The sequence below is a fragment of the Crocodylus siamensis genome, chromosome 11, assembly GCF_052110815.1.
Source record: "Crocodylus siamensis isolate JL-2025a chromosome 11, ASM5211081v1, whole genome shotgun sequence".
In the NCBI taxonomy this organism is placed as follows: domain Eukaryota; kingdom Metazoa; phylum Chordata; order Crocodylia; family Crocodylidae; genus Crocodylus; species Crocodylus siamensis.
The window spans coordinates 60,524,897-60,548,169 of NC_143405.1; the positions used below are offsets into that span (position 1 = coordinate 60,524,897).

Genomic DNA, 23,273 nt, shown 5'->3' on the forward strand with positions numbered 1-23,273 from the left:
CCCACTATTGCTCCAGAAAAAGTCAACGTAGTGCTCCAGGGAATCACGAGTCTATCGCTATAAATCAGGAGAGAAGCATCACTTCAGGATGTCACAAGATACCCAGTATGTATTTAATCGCCCCGTGTACAATGTTTGGTATCCACATTACAAAAAATAAAACAGTGTCTAAATTGCTCTCATCCTTATACCCAAGCCCAGCAAAATAGGATGGGCGTGAGACTGTAGAACCGACTGTGAACATCCCAGTGCTTTACCAGTCAGCTTTAGAGCAGTTCTCACTCTCCTAGATGTCTTTTGAATATTTCATAACAATTCTGTTAAAGTTTGGTCCCTAACCAGGGTCAGTGAGGTAGCAGGGACTGCTTTCAGGCAACAGCACTGCAAGTTTTTAAAGAGAATAAGAACAAGCCTGCAAGAAACACAGGATAGCAAAGCAGTCCGCACTTTCCCCCCGACACACACAGCGACCACACTTGTCTTTTGTTACCCCAATTGGACAGCCTTTAAAACACATGACTATCGTAAAATGGTTTAACGGGTCTCTCTTTTGAACCACATTTGTTCATGGCATCTCTCTCTCTTGTTGTTTTTTTCCACCAAGACAGCTGCGCAAGCGCCCTGCCTCTCCCAGCTCTCCCGGTTGTAATCCCAAACACGGTGGACCATCCAGGTAAGGTTCAGCCTCAGAAACTGAGTAGCTCCGAGCTAAATGAGTCCCTGAGTTTTACCTCCTGCTGTCCCTTTCATGCAAAAACCATGTATATTAGACTGGTGAGAGAATGGACAAAGTCAATTAAAAGAGTAATAGTGTTTCACATTTCTGCTTACTAACAAAAGACCCTGGTTCAGCCTTCACTTTTATGGTGAATGTTTTCAAACCAAGGGAGCCGAGTTCAAACCCTGAAAAATGCAAGACTTTATCTTCCTTCAGGTCTGATGTAGTCCTGCCTGCTTCATCTTGGGAGTGAACAGGCATGCCAGCTAGCTGTTAGAGTGATCGACGCACAATAAATTAGGCAAACAGATGATGACAGAGGAATGTGAAGTAGTGAACGGCATAGAGAAGATCAACTAGGCATTTCTTCTTCTTTTTTTTTTTTTTTTTTAAACCTTTTCTCCTACCACAAGTACAAGGCAACGCTCAATGAAATTAAAAGGCAATGCATTTCAAATCAAGAAAGAGTTTTTCACGTACCACATCATTCATCAGTGTAACTCTACCACATGGTGCTGGGGACTTAGCTTGATTTCTAAAAGGATTGGTCATTCTTGTGACTAGACGAATATTAACAGATTTAATATCAAAATGTCTAGGAGATCCCAATCCTTTAATGCTGGTAAGCATTAGCCGAGCACTACATTTCTGAGTTTAAGAGGAAAGTCTCTCCATAGGGATGTTAATAGGAAAGGCTCACCTTCCCTCTACAGCAGTCTGTAACAGCATAACTTGAGGTGGTAAAAGGAATAGCCAGAGATTTCTTCATCAGAATACATTTTTCCCCACCCCATCCTGATTCCCTTCAAGGGGGTTGACTGCTAAAATCAAAAGACATTTCTGGGCATGTGGTAGTTTTACTATGTGCATGGGCTTTTAGCATGACATAGTAGAGTTTGACCTTCTGTCCATCTCTAATTATCATTTGTTTTACATTCAAATTGAAAAGTGATCATAAATAATATCAACTGTATATAATATCTATTTTAACGCCTATCTGGCTTCATACATTTTTTCCAATCTCTAAACCTATTACCAATCTGTATGGCATCAAACTATATAAAAAAAGAAATGCTAACCACTTTTTTATGCTGGCCTAGCATAATCTTTATTTCTTTAGACACTTTGTGCAAACATTAAATTGATAAAGGACATAATGCAGATGGACCTACAGCTGAACTGAAGGTAATTGCATAAAAATGAGATGGAGACCTATAATTGTGCACTGCTTTAGCCTCCACTGTACTGTTTTCTGGAAGCAAGGATCTCGCTTCTTATAGCAAGTTGCTTGTTCAGGTGGTTGCACCAGGACTCGATCCAGCTGTGCAAGACATGTATCACCTTCCTTAAAGGGAGCTTTCTAAACTAAGAACCCGACACTAAAAATGTATTGTATTTTCCAAGATGTAGCATGCTTTAACAAACAGAAGAGTCCTTGAATGACAGCTTTTGTTACCCTTGTGTTTGATGGTGTTGTATTGAGAAATTCAGGTTGCATCTATGCCTTTATAGTTCTAGTTTTGATTTCTCTTCAACAGCACTTCAAGAATAAAACTTGACTTGAAGCATGAATAGCAGAAGCCTGTGGATGCAGTAAATGTTCGTCTGGCATTTGCTGATTATTTCCATCTGATTTTTCAGTCAAATGCCGTTGAATGCTAAAATGTACTCTGAGGGCCCTTGTATCACCACGTAATGGGGCAAAAGGAGCACTTGCCACATATTTTGGTTATTAAAAGTAAAATTCTGCTTAGGTTTTAGGGCCGAGTTTTGAACGGGTCTGTGATCGCACATTCTCTGTGATCGCAAACAAGCGGGTGTGCACATAAGAAAAGCTGAAATTCATACTTAAGTACTAGCATTCAAGACAATATACTCCGGATGGGCTTCTGGATCTGCACACAGCTCTGCTGACAACTGCTGCTCTCAGGAGATGCAAGTATTTGGCCTGAGGGATTAAACTGCTTTTGCACCCAGAAATCAAGGCCTCTCTCAAAACCAAATGTTCACGCTATGTTGCCTCCTACAAGGATCTGCTTCTTGGACATACAACGCAGCACAGCGTGGTCCGCTTTAAAGGTCAGAGAAATCTGTGAGTTGCGGCTCATCTATGAAAAAAAAGGAAACTGCCAGTTACTGCACCTGTAACTACATCCAGCATTTCCAAATTATAGTAACAGCCGAGCGCTTAGGGCCACGCAGGCTGGGCAACGGATGGGTTCGATCATCTGCAGCTGCCAGAAAAGATGAGGACAAAATAGAGACTATAAACAAATATATTAGTAAACTAGCAACATCCCACCTCCATGCTGCCAGTCATGCTGCCATTTCTATTGGCAACTCGTTAAATTTATAAATACCTTTTTGCTTCCTCTGAAGCTCCCTCGTGCTCAGCAAAAGTTCCCACGATCACCTGCAAAACCACTTCACCGTCCGCCTCCTAGTCCCTCTTGAAAACTGCTGCCCATCGTAATGCCTACAAGAAACCTGTGTACCAACTGGTGGCTGATCAGTGAGCACTGCCTACTGCCCAGGACTGTTTCACTGTTTCCTTCGACTCCGCCATCGGTTGGTATTCAGCTATTATGGCTTGTCTCGGAGGGTGAGCATCGGGGCAGAGACTTTTGGATCGGAGTTTGTATAGTGCCCAGAACAGCTAGCTTTGAACCAGGCCTGGGGCTCCCCCAGCTCTCCCACCACATAAATAACCATATTACACAGAAAAAGGTTGACCAGTAAGGTTGAGGCTCCTGGGTACAGAAAAAGTTTCCACCCCAGCGTCCTTTTATAGTGAATCTCATCTCGTAAAAGAAAAGAAAAATTAGAGATAGAGATCTATCTATATAGATAGGTATAAAATAAAAATTATGTATTTTTCTTTTATGAGATGAGAGTCACTATAAAAAGTTACACACACACACACACTTCTAAAACAATGACTCCACATTTAAAAGAAGACCATATAGCCCCATCTTTCAGCTTTATATTCTCCCCATGCTCTTATACTTCACTAACCTCTATCAACTTTTTCGTCTCTACGAATTACCTCACATGAAGGCAATTTAAATTGCATGGAATCTGACTATGTGCGATAATTTAAACTGATTGTTAATTAATTCTGTAAGTAAATAGCTACTGCAATCTCTATAATCATCAAGGTTTCTCTATCTATCAACCTTTCCCTTGGCTGCTCTTTAATATACAGTACAGGGTAAATGCATCGGGGGGGGTGGGGGGAGGTGGAGAGATGTAGGATTTTGGTTCTGGTTTCTTTACGCAGAAGGCAGCCTGGCCTCTTTAGAGCACTTACTGCTGTTCTCCAAATTTAATGTTTGCAAAACTGAGCTGTTTGTAAAGATTGATTTTCTGTATATAGCTGAAGAGGAAGTGTATCATGAGATTTAAGTTAGATAAAAAAAAATATAGCTGTGCTTGACGGGTGGTGCCAGTGTTAATCAGGAGATAAGGCTTGATGAGGTTATGTCAGCCCAGTAGCATTGAGACTGGCTATTTTTTTTTTTTAAAGGTTTCCTGCTCTACTGATCAGGTCGGTACGAAACTACATATATTCCCGTACCTGAGAAATTCCTCAAAGATAGGTGGAGTGCAAAATACTCCTTAATTTTCAAGACCGGTTAGGGAGAGGTTACGATCTTTTGGGGAAGCTATAACCACCCTCCTCCCTCAGATTTTGAGCTGTATGTCTCACATTACTGCAGCTCATGAATCACACCAGTTCCTAGTCAGATTCCCGGCCAACAGCACAAATGAAAATGAAGTCATGAAACATGGAATAAGTTTTAAACAAGACCATCTGGATTTTTTTGCACCAAAACCGGGAGCCATGGCACGTAAATAACCCATGCTGTCATATAGGTACCACTTACAGGATTAATTTCTCGGAACAAGGCATTTTAGGACCGGGTTGGTAAATTTTGAACATGCCTTTGGTCTGGGTGCAAGGCTTTCGAACTAACATGAAACCCTCTCGCCTCTTCCAGATAATCAGCTTACAAGTGAAAAACATAAAGATGAGAAACCTATGAAAGATATTATTATGAGTTCGGTATCTGAATTCAGCATCACAGACGCTTCAAAGGATGCCAAAAATGAGAGGAAATTGTCAGAATCTAGTACATCAACATTGGCTTCCCTTGAGAAATGCAGAAAATTCAGCTACATTGAAAACGATGCATCCGTTCATCAGAGGGACAGCGATGGTACGTTTTGTAAAACATATTACATTTCAGCACATTTTTAAGTAATCACTGTTTAAAGTGCGCGGCATACTTAAAACAAATGCTTATACAGCTGAAAAGAAGTTCAAGCACCCAGCCTAAGCCATTGTTCACATAAACCTGACCATTTGTGGAGGATTGCTTTGAAGTAGCAAGGAGATGAGGGTTGTTATTGATGAACCAAAACTGGAGAGGTTAAGACCAGGGGAGATGTGTATAGACATGTGTATATGCCATAGTAAACTGTGTTTGCACAGGGATACTCTGTAGGTATCAGAGAAACAGAATCATCCTCCCCAAACAGCAGAAGCACCCATGGTCTCTGAACCCTTCCTATGCTTTCTGGTTTTGGCCATAGTCATTGGACCCTCAACCACAAGCCTGGTTGTCCTCCAAACCCAAATCTAACCTCTCCAAACCTGATGATAAATCTTACAGTGGAGCAGAGTAGAGTCGAGTCACCTTTATACCTGCCCTTCCTTATGCACAATCCAGCATCCTACTTTGGGTAATTCATTAATAAACACTTACCTAACTTTAAGCATGAGAGTAGTCTCATTGGCTTCAGTGCACCTGCTTGTGTGCTTAAAACTTAGATACGCGGTACATAAGTGGACAATGTCTTTGGGCCTTTATTATGGCTTTGTCAGATGCTATGACTACGTGCACAGAATACTACTGTCCAGAATACTACTGTCGACCTTTTAAAAAACTTATTTGGAAAGCAAAGGGGTGCAAGATGTGGTTATACGAACTTCATGGCTTCCACATATATGGATTGGCCAATCAGTTTTAAAACGCCTGCGCTTTCTAAAAGGAGCTATGGTATTTCACTGCTAGGATTGTTTGTCCTCCAAATAGACAAAACAAGTCATTTCTTTCCCTTGCATTAGAGAAAAGTAGTGAATGTACCAACACAATAATTACTGTTCTTAAGAATTTCCTATTAGTTTTGCCCTGCACCAGCAAAGGATGCCTACAGGGGGCAAATTTCTTACAGACCAGGAGCCATATCTTAAATCTGGTGTAAACCAGCATCATTCAACTGAATTAATGCATTTAGGATGATTTACGGTAGCTGAGACTCTACTCCTGAGTACTTATAGACAGGAAACACTGCAATGATGCTCTTATTCCATGGACTTAAAGTGTGCATTTTATAACAAAGCATCAGAGTGTATTGTATCCAATATAGTTGAAACATATCATCTATATCATGTTAATGACCCTTGAATTAAGAACTGCTAAATACAGATCAACACAATAAACCACATTGCTCCAGAGGAACCATTATAAGCTATTGTATCACTGATCTTGTAATAATAGGAGTGCTTCATGTACTTCCAGAGATACTAGAATGCATTTGATCTCAATAAAGGAAATGGAGTAATTATTTTATTAACGCATGTTCTGGCAGGCCAGACACATATGGGTGCCTTGCCGGTGCGATGACAGTAGGAGCGGGCCCACGAATGGTTAATGGTACACAGGTGTGTGCCCCACGATGTAAACAACAGATTTCACACCGTTAAAAAAAAAAAATAAAAGCAAAGGGAATTAACAAAAACAATCTGTGCTCAATTAATAATGTTAAGGGCTGGATGTAAGCCAAGGAAACCAAGCAAACCCAGATTTGTGGTTGTCACCGCACGCTCCATTCGATCTATCCTGACAAGTTACTGTAGCTGTTTATTTCACACATACACGGCGAAAACGGGTTCTCGGAATCAACCGAGGCAAACCGCTCCAAAAAAAGGAAAATCGCCCAAGGCCATTTGGGCTGTGCAAATCTAAAACAGAGAGAATTTGGCTTATTTTATAGAAAACTCCTCTGAGAAGGTCTGAACCAAAGTCTATTGCGCTCTATGGAGAAGATGCCCAGACTTGCACGGGCTTTGGAGCAGGCTCGTACTGAGGCTTAGCAGTATGCCAGAAGAGCAAATTGACTGCCAACGGCCCCCAAGAGCAAGCAAATTTAGAGAAAAGGCAGACCCACAACATTATTAAAAATAGTTCTTTTGTGGTAATTAATCTAATAATGCGGAGATTGAGAGGCGAGGCAATTGTTCTCACTGAGATAAATGCAATAACGCCTTTCACAAACAGCAGGGGAAACAGAAGAGAAAACAGGAGATTGCATCTTCTTTTATGCAGCTTGTGGCTAATTTATTTTCAAATATATAAATGAATGCATAGGAATGGATGCTTAATTGCTAATATCTATTATTTATATACATTACCTCACTTAAAACAGGACAAAAAAGCCCCACACATGCAGATTTTGCAAAATGTGTTACATCCATTAGCACAGTTCATGGTGTGTGCTCTGATGGGAATTTAAAAGCATCTTTACTGCACATCACAGACTATGTGCTGAAACATTACTTTATTATTAAAATCTTGTGCTTTTTGTGTGCTCCTTTTCCTGGATAAAGCCCAAAGAACTACATCTATTCTCTTAAAATTATGTGAGCATCACTAAAGTTAATAAAACCAAGGAAATCAGTGTTATTAAGAAACAGATCTTTAAAAAAAAAAGCTGAAAAGATCCCTAATTGATGTATAATTTTGAATTTGATATATCTTACCTAGATGTAAGGGGGGGAATTTAATAAATATAAGATACCTAAAAAGAATTGTCTTAATTACACCATGGACTGCTGGATAAAATGATTACATTTTCTACACTGTAAATTTCATACAATTAAATGCAGCAGTGTCACCTTATAAAATGTTTCAATTTTATAATTATTTCAGTTCATTTACTCAGAAAAAAATATAAGCATGAATTTACTAAGTATCACCAAAATCTAGTCATTCTCATTCTAAAGAACTGACTTGGAAGTTAGTTGTGCTTGTCTGAACTTAAATAGATCTTGACATATTTAAATAAGTATTAAAATTGATAACATTGCTGGTGATACATTACTTACAGAAAAAAATTCAATCACGTTATTTACTCTTGTACCTGCTGTGATAGATTTTTTTAAATAAAGGAGTTGGAGGGGGCGCGGGGGTTGTTTTTCTTGGGGGGTTTTGGTTTTTGGTTTTTTATAATGGAAGCCTTTTAAAAAAATTATTCTGGAAACTTCTCCCAGTAAACTTTGTTACATGCTATACAAAATGTCACATTAGAATCAATGAAGTCGCATAAGTTATTTCACAATAATTTGACAAGGAATATGGGAACATTTACAGGTTTTCTTGAAAGTACCAGAGAAAGAAATTTTCATTGTTGAAGACTTCTTTTCGGGTCTTATATGCATGACATTTTCCCAGTACATCTAGTTAAGCTACACCCAGTTCAAAATGATGCATAGTTTCCTAAATAGAAAATTAAATGTTGAGATGATTTGAGCCTGAATCATTTGATTTGGTCCTTTCATACAAGCTGGATAAAGCACAGGATCTGGCCCTCAGAGTACAATTTATAGACTGAATTCTGGGCCCACTGAAGTCAGTGGAAAAACACAGCATGACACCAGGGTTTCTCCATTCATAGGATTGGAATCTATACATGGGTATTTCTGAGGGCTGCATCCTTCAATATGTTTTACACCTTTGAACTTCATGTGCGCAGGTTTCCTAGCAAACCTTAGGACAACTCCTGAGGGAAGTCTGACAAACTTGAAAGGACTACTTAAAGATTTGAGACTCCCACCTTCACTGAGCAGCAAAGACTGGAGAGTAGCGTAGTGGTGGCTATGCTCCCGGTTTCTGTATGTAAAATAGAAGACAGTCCCAAAAATTGGACACGTGGAGGGGGAAGCACAGTCCAGGGCTAGAGACAGAAGTTACAAATAAACCGGTTTAACTGGTCAGAAGCTGGTTTAAACCTGTAACAGAACAGAAGTTCAGTGCACATAAACCAGTTTCAAAATGGCTGACATTGATTTAAGATAAATATGGTTGAGAGTAATATCAAACTTAACTGATTTGGGTCAAACCGGTTTATGCAACTTCTGTCCCAGGCCCTTTCCTGGTTTAAGTTAAGCCATAGTCCTCCAGCATCCCAGCATGCTCGGCAGCCCTAGGCTGAACTGTGCTTGCTGCTCCAAAGAGCAGGGCTGACCCCACCCCTCTGCTCTCTAACCTGAGTAGGGGCAGGGACATGGTCACACATGTCCCGGCAAGGTCCCATTAAGGCAAAGTTGGCACAGAGGAAGTTCATTCTTCCCTCCTTTCCCTGCCATCCCACCGCAGCCAGGGTCTGCCTGTCCGTGGGTGAACAGCCGAGGCGGAGGCAGTGGCCAGGGCTAGAAGACCCCAGCTACGTCCCCAGGGCCAGAAGGGATGGAGGGAGAAATTAACCCCCTCCCTCCCACCTTCCTCTTAATGGGGCCATGCCAGGACAACATCTGGCCATGCCCTGACCCCTGTCGCTGGAGCAGCGAGAGGAGTGGGGGGAGGGGGCAGCAGCCTCTGTCAGAGTGCCCCAGGGAGCGGCAGCACAGAGGGAGTTTGTTCCTCGCCCCTTCCCTGTCCCACCCGTGCACCTGCAGCAAGGCCCCGTGGTGGACGGCTGCTGGGCCCGCCGGTGCTCCTGGCCTGAGCCACTACAAGCATGTCCCTGCATTCCCGGAAAGGACAGTGAATGTCTGTCCACTTGCAAATTGGTTCAATCTCTGCAGGTTAGACTAACCTGCAAAGATTGAATCAATTCAGGCTCGGGCTTTTTGAACGTCTGTCCCTAGCCCAGCTGTTCAAACAAGGGCAGCACCCAAACAAGTGGTCAGTTTTTCTGAAGGGCTCCCAGCAGCTCCAGCTGAAGGAGATGGGAACAATGGTAGTTGCTAAAGGCACAGAAAAATCTTGGTACCTAAATGGAAGCTTGACTGCTAAAAACTCTGGCTCCAGTTGTGGGTGCGGAGCGCTTTTTTACAAACAACCCCTGAGGGAGCATATTATAGCAGCCATATAGGGGACATTATATATGCTGCAAGTATGAAATGATTGCCAAAACACCTGCAGCATTATGGGACAATTACACTAGTCATGAGCTAGACTTGCTGGGGCTGATGCATACTAACGTGTAAGAAAGTGTGTAGCTAACTCAGTGCTGGAAACAGAAAGGCTTCCTTTTAAAATATCGTTCCTGGTTGATATTTTTTCCCCCCACATTTTTCTCACCTTTTAAAAAATTAACAGGTACCTGATTAAGGAGGTGAAAAGCCCATTTCAGAGGGAGGTTGAGCTCTGAGCACAGGGGCCTGAGCAGACGCATGCTGCGCTACATACACTTTCTCCTGTACAGTTCCTTTTCCTCCACTGCTTTGGCAAATGTGGCAAACGAGCACTTATTAAACATTTTATTGAATTAGACTCCTTATAAAATCAAACTATAAGCAGATGATGAATCTGTGCTGAATTTCCCCGTTCCACAAGTGAGCTCTGCTCTCACCTTTCAGCTCATTTAAATTCTCATCTATTTGCCATGTCTAATTTTATGAATCAGAAATACAGACTCTTATGAGTCCAAACTGACCTTTTGCTTATGAAAAACTCATAACTAAGATCTTAGAAGACTTTTAGGGCCTAAACCAACACTGCTGAAGTGCATGGGGGGGGGAGGGGGTTCTCTTGACTGACATGAGCATTGGTTCAGACCATAAAGTGCTGACAGCCCAGAGGTGTATTAGTTAAATACAAAGGGCACAGTCCTGAAATCTTGACTTGAAGGCAAAAAATTCCCACAGGAAGTTCTCTCTGCATAGAGTTTGCCAAATTGCCTCTGAGAATTTCTACATATAATTGGAAATTCTTCTATAAAAAGTTGAAATCTACTACTCTGTAGCCTCTGCAGATGTCATGTTCCCATCATCACGCTGAAGCCATGCTTAACGCTTTTTTGCAAGAACACAGTGCAGAATCTCTTCCCTGAGTGAAATGCATTCCTACGCAGAGGACCAGCCAAAGAGACCTGTAGTCCATAAGTCCCTGTAATGGGGAGGCTGAGGCTCCCGTTACTAAAAAGTGTGTGTGTGGGAGGGGACACACTGACCTCCTGTGTAGAGAGATACAGAGCTGGGGCAAGAGACTGCATGCAGCAGACCTAAACTGAGACGGGGAAAAACGAGCTGCCCTTTAGATTAAAAAAAGGAACTGGTGTGTGGGCTAGGGAGTCGCATGACCATGAACTTGGGGGGGGGGGGGGGGGGGAGGTCATGGCAAGCCTCTGCAGGCGGTGGTGGTGCTGCCGGTGGCGGGAGCGGGGCAGCAATAGCCGTGGTGCTGTTGGCGGTGGGGGGTGGTGAGCAACGACTGTCTGCAAGCGCCGCCTGCAATATTAGTGGCACCTTTTTCCAGGGGTGCACTGCCATGCTCACAGGGTGCATGTGCACCCCCTATGCATCACCAAAGCGCATGGCCCAGGCAGGGCAGCGCCCCAGGGCTAGACGAGCAGTGGCCTTGCAGGGGCAGCGCAGGAAGGGGATGGAGCTCCCCAAAGAGACCGGCTAAGGGACAGCGGCTAGAATCCTCCATGAGCCGAGAAAGGAGCGCCCCGGGGGACGAGGGCTGCTCCAGTGCTTCTTACCCAGTGCGGGGAAGGTTTTTGTTTAAACCAGTAGCATGCCTTTTGGTCTAGTTTAAAAGTTTGGCCTGAGCAGGGGAAGTTTTGTTCGCGTGGGAACTCGTCTTTTTGCTTCCAGTTTAACTGGTGCACTGGGAGAGACTACCAGGGGTGATGAGGAGGCCAGCGGGGTGCCTGAGCGTGCACCAGGGTTAAGCCACAGGGGTGACCTGAGCGGCACAGCCCAGACTTGAATCTTCCAGGGGGCAGGGGTACGAGCCACAGTGGGGTGCCCGAGTGGCCCGCTGAGCCTGAAGCCCTGATGGGGGTCAGGCATTAGTGGCGAGTAGTTCAGGCTGATAGCCTGAGAGAGGTGGGCTGAAGCCAGAAGAGCCAGAGCCCATTGCCCAAGTAGGGCAAGAGCAGGGCCAGGGCCCCAGAGCTCACAGGGGAGGGCAGAGGCCGGCTGAAGTCAGGAGGGCCGTGGCCTGGAGCTGGGAAAACACCAAAAGCAGCCTGAAGCTGAGAGGGCCAACCCGGGATAGGTGAAACCAGGGCTGGGTCCCACAAGCCGAGGTCCAAAATAGTGGACCTTGGGCTACGGACCCAGCCTGAGAGAAAAGGGGCACAAACCAGGAGGACCAATGAAGCCCCAGCAAGGACGTGGAGGCCTGATACAAAACTGGGTTTCATTCGCACTGAAGATTGTCACTGAAAACATCAGGATATTCTTCTACCCGGCCCAAGCACCACAGTAAATCATTTTGTTTAATATTGTTACTGGTGCGGTTTTCAAAATGACACGTCAACTCTTGCTTGTATTTTGCAACATCTCTTCCTTCTGCGCACCATTCTGATTATGGTCACACAACCTTAAATCCAGAATAATGACTCAAACCTGCTCGTTTTTAACTGCCTCTCACTACTTTTTGTTTCTCTTAGATGAGTGTGCCACACTTATCCTGGCCTGCTTGTTCTGCCAGTTTTGGGACTTTCTTATAATGCTGCCTGATACCTGTGAAAACTGGTTGACAAACACATGCTGCCCATCCAACAGGTATTACCAGACCTCCAATGAAAACCACAGCAACAACGACTGCAATTGTGACTGTGATATTGATTGCAGCATTTTTGAATCCTGCCATGAGACCGGCGAATGTCTGGAACTTGCCTTGGAGATTTCTGAAGTCTGCTATCGCTAAGAGAAAACAATCGACAGGATTTCCACAAAACTGTCTGAAGGGAAACAGGCACAGTGCAAAGGATCTATGATTTTTCAGCGTTTGCTAACCGGGGTTGTATGCATTATGCTGCATCCCCTTGGAAATACAATATAACGTCCCCAAAGAAAATTCTGCTTATGATTTCAGAACCTGCAGAAGCCAATAAGGAATAAAACCCTGCCTCCTACTTCACAGCACATGAAAACGAAATTCCTAAGGACCAAGCGTGCTAAATGCTTTACCCGGTGTCAATCTTCCGTTTTTATAAACCTCTCTTATTGCATCCACCGTGGATTCCCCTGATCCACAAACATAGGACAAATTAGACCATTCTTTAGGATTGATATATATTAGCTCATCTTCCTAATGGATTCATACATAAACATGTATTACACATTGTTGGTTATTATTAATAATGTATGATATAACATCATTTTATAATTAAAAATTTATTTATTCAATCTCTTAAAACATACTTATGTGCTCAGCTTAGGTAGAAAAGAAAATTAAATGAATTAGAAACTGTGCTAGTGGTAATTACAGCAAATGTCTCTAAAAAAAAAAAAAAATCTCCAGTGAATTTTGAAGAGGATGCATTTTAACAGGGTACAGCAATTCGAGAGCGTATTAGTGTGTGCGGTGTTATGTAATAACGGGCTATACATATCGTTCATTAGCTGTAGGAAAGAGCTCCTTAACTATAATTAGCATTAATAGAAACCGAGTGCTCACTGCAAGGGGAGAAATACCCTACAGATAGCCAATAACTCTTTGGCCCAGTTTTCGGTCATATGATTTTTATAAGCAGCAGAACAGTGCGAGCTCTCCCAGCATCAGAAAACAGACATTTCTAGCAGTGCACAAGAGACTGAAAAAAAACAACAATATTGATCCTGGCCGTGTTTAGTTTAGCCCCTAATCGCCTCTATAATCTTTGCTTTCTGATAGTGGGTCTGATTAATGAATCAATAAAAAATGAACATGCATTACAACAGAAGAATGCAAATTCAGCTCCAAGGGATGGGGAATCCACACAGGGACTAAAAAAGAAAATACGGAAGTTGCTTGTTCATGTTGGGTGCGTCTACATGTGCTGCTAGAGGCCCAGTAGACTAATTCTGTCTGCCACACTAATGTGCAGTAGAAACGGTGCTAATGCGCAGTAGAATTAGTCTACTGCACATTAGCATCATAAAAAATGTGCACCAGCGCTACTGCGCAGTATCGCCAATTAAGTTACTACCTGTTATTATAGGTAATGTGCCATAATTACGGCGCATTAATGAATGTGTAGATGTGCCTAGTGAGAGGTTAATGAAAGCTGGCCTGCCTAGGCAGGCACCAACGGATCTCCATGCAAGATCTCCTACCAATTTCAGGAGGAAAAAAAAAAAAAAAAAATCCCACAGCACCCAAAATAGGAATTACTTCAGAAAGTGTAAATAGTGGGCAGGGCAAGCTCTTCAGATGGTATAAAATCAGCCAAGCTTCAAAGCAGCTACACCAAGTTCCAGCATCTCAGCATTGGGGCTGAAGTCCTGAGACGCATGAGAGGACAGAGCGCCAACCAAACCTCACAGACATTTTACAGAAATGGCAGGCTGAAACACCGTTCGCAAATATTTCAAGGCTGCTGAGTCTCTTCTGTAAATTCAAGATATTTTTAATAGCAGCAAATAGACTTTATAAGGGGAAGGGGGCCTTAGAAATGCATGAAGTAGCTCAACTACTCTAGACACTTTCAAGGAACATCTGGACATTTATCTTGCAGGGGTCCTTTGGCCCCAGCTGATTTCCTGCCCCGACCTGATGCTCTCACAAGGTCCCGAATGTCTATGAAATCTATGAACAGCACCAGATTTCGGCATCTCTTGGTCGAGGTGCTGGGAGACGCGTGGAGAAGTTCTGTTTATATTTTACTGTACAAGGAGCCATGCAACTTGAGCCTGTTTTAGGAATAAAATAGCTGCTTGAGCCCGATGCGCTACTGTGGGGTAGACTTTGAGTAGGATAATGGGGTGGGAGGGATGTAGCAAGAAAAGGCTGGATCCTTCAACCCTTTTGCACAAGAGCAGTTACAGCATGCATCAGTCTAAATGATTTCAACAAGCATAAGCAGTATAATATGCACAGGAACAGCTCAGCCATATTGACCACCATGGGACTACTCAAAGGCACATGCATCACAAAGCAAGGTTGGGGCCCCCATGTGTGGGGCTTTGTAAAACTGGGCTCAGGTGTCCTATTATCTTCACGCTGTAATCCATATCTCAGTGAAGGTGTTAAAACAATGGGAAGCGGAACTCAAGAACACATTCAGGAGCTTCATTACTCTGGATCATTCCCAAGGAGGAAGTGTCTTTGCACCCCACAAGACAAAAACACAGCGTAGATTATACTGTAAAGTATTTGGGGAAGGGGCCGTCATTTGCTCAGCCCATAAAGCTCTCAAGGTACATAGAGGAGCACATGCTACTTTCTTGACTCTTTTACTTCCCCTGGAGCTCTGGGAAAGTTGATACCCTCTCAGACATACTCAGTTTTACCAAAATGACCAACATCATGCCGGTTCTACATGATGATGGGACTCCGCTATCCAAAATAGAGCAAAACATGGAATATGCCATGGAAAATATTTGGAGTTATAGTCCTCTATTGCTATGCCAATATATTAAGTAAGAAAACTTCATTTTTTTTAAAAGAACTAAAGAAGTTGGGTCTTTGCTATCTACTGCCTACATTTTACCCTGTATCAGTTGCAGTTGAGACTTCTCGCTCTCAAAGCAAGTTTCTTATTATAGGAATATCAAACGGATTGGGACCTTCAGGCATTCTTCTAATACAAATCACAGTAGCACTAGTAATAAGACAGACCTCATTCCAGAAATTCTACACTATTTTAATATCCAGTATAGATAAATATGACATAAGAGTTAAAGGCAAAACACTCATAATTTATCCTTCATCCTACATTTCCTTTTGGGGCCCATGGGTAAGAATTATTGCCATCTGATGTGCACTCCATGGCCCACGGAAAATGAGTTGGTAGGTCCTGGTCAACTGCCGATGAACATGTGCCCCAGCAGAAAAAGCACCCTGCGATTGTCTGCTTCCTTCTCCGCCAAAGATTCGATGTAAACGGAGCCTTTCCTGCCCCCAAAGCAACTCATCTACAGGGCTGAGGCACAACTGAAAAAAACCAGGTCCTGTGCTATGTTGATAAAGGACTTTGTTCTCCAGAGTTATCAGCTGGTGTCTTGTAACCACTTTGAAATAAAAATAAGGATAATTCTTCAAATGAATGACCAAGCTTGCCCCCTTTCCATTAAACCTAATGCATGGGTGTAAATAGGGACACAAAATGGAATTCATATACCAGAGTTTATTAGCAGATGCCAAACTGCTTTGCAAAGGTGAACAACCCTTATCATCCATCCCTGTTGTGCAGCTGGGGAAAGAGACGCACAAATATCGCCAGAGAAATCCGGATTCTGAATTTCTAGTCTTACTCAATGCCTGCTAGATCAGGTTGTATTTTATAACACTAAAAATCAAGTGTCGTACAAACCTTCTGATGGTGGCCTGCCAGAACAGAACACCTTAGCGACAAAGTAATATTGAAAAACTATGCTATGTTATTAGAGAATCTTGCAATTTAGGCTCATCCCCAGGAAGCATTATATTAAAATGAACATGACACAAAAGGAAAAAGAATCATATAAGTGCAGAAGAAAATTACTGTCAATGTCATTAAAGTGTATACAGAATCTATATTGCCAACTTTGCCATGTTTTTCTAAGAAATAAAAATAATGGCAGAGAACAGAAAGGAAAATATTATTAGATCAACTGTACAAAGAGCAAGAGTGGATTCCATTAGCACAGCACAGCTGAGAAAGGACAGAATTTAAATCTAATATAAATATGAAAAAATTATATCGCTAAAGTGATGTCCAACTTAGGAAAGGCAGAACGGGGGTGGGGATGGGGAGTAGGAGCAGAGATTTTCAATTCATGGTGTAAAAATAGGTTTCATCTTATACACATTTAAAACTCTCTCACTAAAACACCCTGTTAATGCTTCCCTTTTTATACCATACCTGCTGTAGTTGAGTAATAAGAGCATGGCTAATTAGTAGGAATATTCTCTGTTCATCTTAATCCCAGACATTTGTGCATCCATCATCTCCTCAAAGTCATAATCTTCATTATCCATTGATATAGTAATATGCACACGGTAAATATTGAGCATGCCCGGGAACAATTTTGTTTTGTGACAACTGTTAAGGTGCTGAACTATATTTTTGTTTTATGTTGCAACAAAAACAAAACAGTTGGACTTGCACGGCAGAATGGAAATCTCTCAAAATGTCCATGTTTAAATTTTTTAAAAGGCAGGTTTTTCAGGTAATTTCTCTCTCTTGGGAACCGATTGGAGAGTCTCCATTAAATCTTTTGGCTGTGCCAAAAAAAAATGACCCAGTCGGTCAAGCCTACTAAAAATACATTCCAGACGGACAGACACCGGGGAAGTTTTTACATGTGTAATGGATATCAGTTGCTTTAGGCAATAGCAAAAATTGCAAGTGGTCTGTAATTTAGAACAATACTTCTAGGTACTAAATCCACTTGGCTGCGTAATCTCTACCCTTTTGTATCAAACTAGAGATCAATGTGCTGTGTTATGCACTGGAGAAGAATGAGCAAAACCAGGCCTTTTCAGTCATTCTTATGGTTTCCTGCTTCCTCTTTCATTATCATATTTTATGAGCTGCCCAGTAATGTCCTAGTTCGCAGATAGATCCTTTTGAAAAAAAAAATTCTATGAATAAATCATTTCAGTTGAGTTTAAAATCAGAAACGCAGAAAAACACACATCAACATTCATCTCCCCAGTGATATAATCAACTACTAATCCATCTTCAAACCCTCACTTTATTATATAATTCAGAGTTTCCCATCATCTATAATCCATACACACCATAAAATCATGGGGGGGGGGGGGGAGGGAGACTGGAAAATTTCAGCTACCTTCCAAATGGAAAGCACAAGGTATATTTTTAGCTACATTAAGCCAACTGTATGAAGCTCTGCACACTTATGTAATTCCAACATAAAAATAATCTGTAATATTCCAGAGGAACAAATCCAATTCTTAGTCATATAAATTTTCATATAAGTCCATCAAAACTCATTCCAAAAATGTCTCAGTCTTTTTGAGAGCTAGAGTTGGAACAAAAGACTGAGTCCTTTAAAATGCCTTTGGAGCTTCCAGAGATGTTAAATCTAATTGCCCTTAGCCTAGCACCAAACCACAAAGGTTTAAGTCATGGAAAATGTATTTTACCGTCATAAAAGATAGACTACACAGAGTTTATCATGGCACAGTAAAGTCAAATCTAACTTACTTCTTGCAAATTCCAGTTGGAAAGAAGTTAACCTTTGATACCTCACCTTGATTGACAACTCAGGCCAGAAAAATGGATCTTCTTGCTGAAATATGTAATATGTATACACAACCATCCATACATACGCACATTATATATGACAGCTGGAAAGTGCCTATGCAATAATTCCTTTTCAGTGGGCCAGGGCGGTAAGAAATGTCTGGAAGCCAAAGCATGAAGAGTGGTTGTGTGCACTGGAAATCACGGACGATCATTTAATTCAAAGCTTAAGAAGCTGCTTTATGGCTATTATTCAAAATGCAGGCCCCAACTGGAGGCCAAGCTAGACGCCGTTATGAACTTTCCAACAGAAATGGCTCTTTCATCAAAAATTGCTCATTTGTGAAAACACCCAAATGGCAACGGAAGCATTTTTGAATCGCAGGAAATGAACCTATTTGCTTTCCTGACAGCTGACCTGGTGGGCTTCCTAGGGAGTTGCGAGCAACGTTGGAGCTCCTCTGTACTGGAGCACCCTGAACATTTCTCTTGAGACTGGACAGCCCAGGAAGTCCTCGGTAATGGCAATACCTGGCTCCTACGTTCCATTTAAAATAAAGAAAAAAGTAATAATAATACTTTGGCATTTCCTCTCTGCGGGGAAGCTTGACATCTCTTGTTTTCATCTTGAATCGACAGGAAATGTTTCAGAACATCAGAGGAGGAATCCCAAGTTAGGACCAGCTCGAAATCAGGGCCCTGTTGTGGCAAATACTCTACATACACACTGGAAGGGACAGCCCCTTGTGCTCATTTGCCATTTAAATCGACTACAAGTAAGGAGAGGACAGAGGACTGCGGCGGGGGGAGGAGGTGGATTTTCAGAATCCTTCTTCTCTTAGCAATTTAAAACTCGATTTTCACGTAAAAAAATGTCAGCTGCAGTTGGGAGGCTTCAGGGTGGAGTTGCAATTATAATTATGGCCAAGAAAATGCTCCCTTAGTTTAGCGCTTCTCCAAACATCTAGGCAGTCACTGAAGCAATTGTCTGCCCTGTAGGGGTTGGAAAAATTAAGCAACCCCAAAGTGGGATTTTTGGTGGCTTAATCGGCTCTGTGGAAAAATCGTGTTGCTCAGCGCACAGCCTTCAGGACAGTGTCTATAACACTTGAAATCAAGCCCAAGCCTGGCTTTCCTCTCAGAAACAGGTACGCCGCGTGCTTTTTGCATTCTCCTCCAAGCGGAGACTGTAACTTTCCTGTGGGGACAGCTGTAGCGTGGACTCGTTTTCCTCTGATTTTCCTTAAGACTCCTCAATCCTTTTGCATGTGCCTGGGACTGCATTCCAGTGCTAGCAGAACTTGTTTAGTGATATTGGAAAGGCGCAGTTGCCTTTTTTCTAGCAACGGGTATTTCCTTTCAGCTTTGCTCAGAGCCAGAATCCTCTAGTGACTTGGATTCATAGATTTAAGGCCAAAAGAGGCCATTTGGGTTGCCTGCAGACGTGCGGGGATCCTGCTCCGATGCACCGTAATTACAGCAAGTCGGAGCAGACTTATCGATTCATGGATGCTGGGGTTGGAAGGGACCTCAAGAGATCATCGAGTCCGACCCCCTGCCGAGGCAGGAAGGAGAGCTGGGGCCAGATGACCCCGGCCAGATGCCTATCCATTAATAGGCATTAATAGACTCGATTAATTGTGCTAATTAGCACACTCCAGCAACCTCCCTGTCTTGTGGTAGTCAGCATCCCCACACTTCAAAATGGCAGTGGGGGACGCTTTAACTAAAACTCGTTGAACGAGCTTTAAAGCACCCCCACCATCATTTTGAAACATGGGATGCTGAATATACGAGCCGCTTGGGGTGCTTTAATTAGAACGGCTCTCAAAGCTGCGCTAATTAAAGTGCACGCCCCCCCGCCCCCACCCTCAGAGCATGTGTAAAAACACCTCAAGAGACAGCCACCCATCTGCTTAGGGAGAGGTGGTTTCACATCAGCCCCTCTTTTTCCTCTTGCTCGTGTTTAAGCAACATAAGGCCTTCAAGTTCCAGGTTCATCTGAGACGGGTAACGTTAAACTCGTCTAGTTTAGTTCACTGACTGATAACCTAGGCTGGGAAGATGTGGACTTTACCATGAACTATAATTACTTCTCACAATAACTGCCTGTATCTGCTGTAGATACAGGGTGCCTTTTTCATATTCCTGTGATTTAGTGAGAATTTGATTATTTGGGCTGTAGAGAAATTAAAGCAGTAAATGCCCTTTCTACAAGTTTTTCTTAGATACTCTATGGAATTTCAGAGCAGGGGGATAATTTTCTATTGAGTCGACAGAGTGGTTCAAAAAAAGATACAGTGCTGCAAAAGAAGGCCTGACCTCCCTCCTGTGACTACAGCTTTTACTGCCCTATTCATTGCAAATCAGGGCAAAGACTGAATGCATCTATTGAGGGGAAGTAAAAGCATCAAATCTTCCAGAAGTACAGCCCCCCACACCCCCCAAATCACCACTAGCAGGCTTGACACGTGAAAACCAAGCTCCCAGTATCACTGCTCAAGTCAAACAAAGCCAAGGCTCTGGAAGAAATTTAGGACAAGACCACTGGATGCACCAGTTAAGAGGCAGCTGCTCAGAGGTCTGAGCATCACTGCCCATCTAAACTATATATATAATTTTAGAAGTTAGAGACTGTGACAAAAGGGATAGATATGAAGAAGAATAGCAGTGCCCTTAGGTGCTACATAGGAAAGAGAGGACACAGGTTGGCAAGATTTGAGGGAGATTTTTACTTGCCTTTATTACCGTATGTATAGCATTTGAGCATGAAAAGCAGCTTAAATCTGTTTTAATCCAGGGATTTCTAACCAATAGCAAGGATCATACGATGGAGCATCATGTTCAGCATAGCAACAGCAAGGAGATTCGTTTGGTGAACCTGAATCACATTAAGCAGCCTAAATATAGTGATACTAGTTTAGCTATAGCAGTTGTTCCTACCCAATGCTGAGATTAACAGGACATTGAGTCATTAACCTGGTTGCCCTAATGGCATTGGGCAGTCATCTCAAACAATACGTCTAGAGTCCTGGCAGTCAGAAAATGTAGAGCTGGCAGATGAGGAGTTAGATTTGTGTGCGTGTCAGGACAGGACACAGGCTCAGGTTCAGCCCCCAAATTGCTGGCAGTAGGGACACAACATGAACATGGACTCTTAAGGGGGTAAGCTTTGTAATTTAGGCAGCAGGCTTTCTTCTTACTAGCTGGCAGACCATGCTTTTTATCTGAATGAAGTCGAATAAAGCTGTAAGGGTGCTAAGAGAGGAAACAGGAAGGAAAAGAGGCTGCACGAATGTTGCCCGGTGGTGACCGACGTGGTAGAGTTCAGGAGAGAAGCAAAAAGGAGGAAGGTACATGAAGGTCAGCAGGTGGTGACACAGTACTAAAATGTCCTTGAAACTACCCCAATTCTATGCCATGCATTATTGATCGTTATACCTTGCCCTTGACTAGCGCTTCAGACGTGAGGATGAAATCCTCGACCAGTTACGAAAGCTGTTGCTCAAAATGGACATCCGTTGACTCTGGCATCAAGCCCTAGCAGTTTTCATGCAGGACCAACATTTGCAGCTCTGCGCAATGCTTTCCAGACTGATGCGCATCATTTTTAGGTGGAATCAAGTTGCCCTGCTTCCATATCTCAGAGTTTCCTCACAAACGACCCCAAGAGGAGCAAGCCAAAAACTCCTGGAATTGATTTGCCTTTGGAAATCTATTCATAAACCCACATTTCCTTAGAATTCCCCTCTTCCCACCAAGCCTGCTCCGTTTCCATCAGGCACCCATGGATCATGCCTCCCTCCTAGAGACCTGGAGAGTTGCCTTCTTCTAAAGCTGAGTTTAATGACCAGCCGCATTCCTCGAGACTGCTCTTCCACCCTGCAGCTTCTAACAAGCCACTTTCCAGAAACCAGGACCTCTACGGGCTCACGATGACTGTAAAACATTTTCTGCGGCATGGGCAGCCAGAGGAGGAGCGATGCCGGCAAGCTTTGCTAGCCCTTGTGCATTGGTTTGCACCCATGCCAGATGCTTTGAAACCTTTTCCAGGGACATCAGAATACTATTCTGTATAAGGTCCGGGAAGTGAAAAGAGATGCAGATGGTCTTTAGTCAGCAATGCTGAGATGAGGCAACCTGGTTAGTCTTCTGCCTAGAACTTGATAAACTCTAGGTTATTTTCAGAGGAGAATTGGAGACATCTTGAACCTCAGTTAACACCTTTTCCCTCTTCGGGATAGAAGCCGGGAAAACAGGAATGTCTGATTTGTAATTCCTTGTCCTGACACAGCATCCATCCATAGCCTGGAAGGAATTACTTATCCTTCTTCCCTCTGTTTTCCTTTCTAAAAGAAAGGTTTCACCCCTACCCCCGCAAAGCTGTCCTGATGATGAATCAATGAGTATCAAAAAGTTAAAAAATCACATCTTCCTAGAAGATGGCATCCATAAGTGGAGGGGAAAACATGGTGGGAAAGAACTGAAACCTGGTTATAGCTTCAGCATAACTGCCAGCTGACTTCGACTCTAGGAAGGGGTCTTCTTCTCAGGCCCTTGTATGGAAATGTGTAACAGGGAAGAGGGAAAGGAGATCAGAGTGGAGGGAAAACCCATTTTAGCTTCTCCTGCAAAAAACAGAAGACTTTGGAGAAACTGAGACCGGGGGGGTTAAGAAGAGACCCCCTTCCTCCATCCACCCCATATACAGTGGGTTGGACACGACAGGGGGTCGGATTCAATGATCTGCTCAGGTCCCTTCTGACCCTTCAGACTTTCAAACTTTCAAACTTTCAAACTTTCAAACTTTCAAACTTTCAAACTTTCAAACTTTCAAACTTTCAAACTTTCAAACTTTCAAACTTTCAAACTTTCAAACTTTCAAACTTTCAAACTTTCAAACTTTCAAACTTTCAAACTTTCAAAGCTCCAGATAGCTGTATAGAGGGGTAGTGCTCCAGTGCAACAGCGATGGGAATATGGTAGCCACACCAATACCATGAAGCCCCTTCCCTTACAGGTGCAACGCTGGCTGGAAGAAAGGAGCTTAAAGAGAGAGAAAAGAGGAGAATGAGGCAGCTGAAAGCAGAGGCAAGGGGAGGGGGTTGTAGGCAGCATGATCAAGATGCCGGCAGTG

General features: G+C 42.8%; 1 protein-coding gene and 1 long non-coding RNA gene across 2 annotated transcripts in view; one reads left to right on the plus strand and one right to left on the minus strand.

Moving 5' to 3' along the window:
* MDFIC2 (MyoD family inhibitor domain containing 2) overlaps positions 1-13,001 on the plus strand; it is a 67,732-nt gene extending 54,731 nt beyond the window's left edge. Inside the window, exons 4-6 of the mRNA XM_090021559.1 lie at positions 605-673; positions 4,720-4,938; positions 12,410-13,001. Of these exons, the coding sequence (XP_089877685.1) occupies positions 605-673; positions 4,720-4,938; positions 12,410-12,669 (548 nt within the window). The 3' untranslated portion in view covers positions 12,670-13,001. The remainder of the gene's footprint in view (positions 1-604; positions 674-4,719; positions 4,939-12,409) is intronic.
* Positions 1-23,273, minus strand: part of LOC149855933 (uncharacterized) — a 348,042-nt gene that overhangs the window by 324,426 nt on the left and 343 nt on the right. The window lies entirely within an intron of this gene.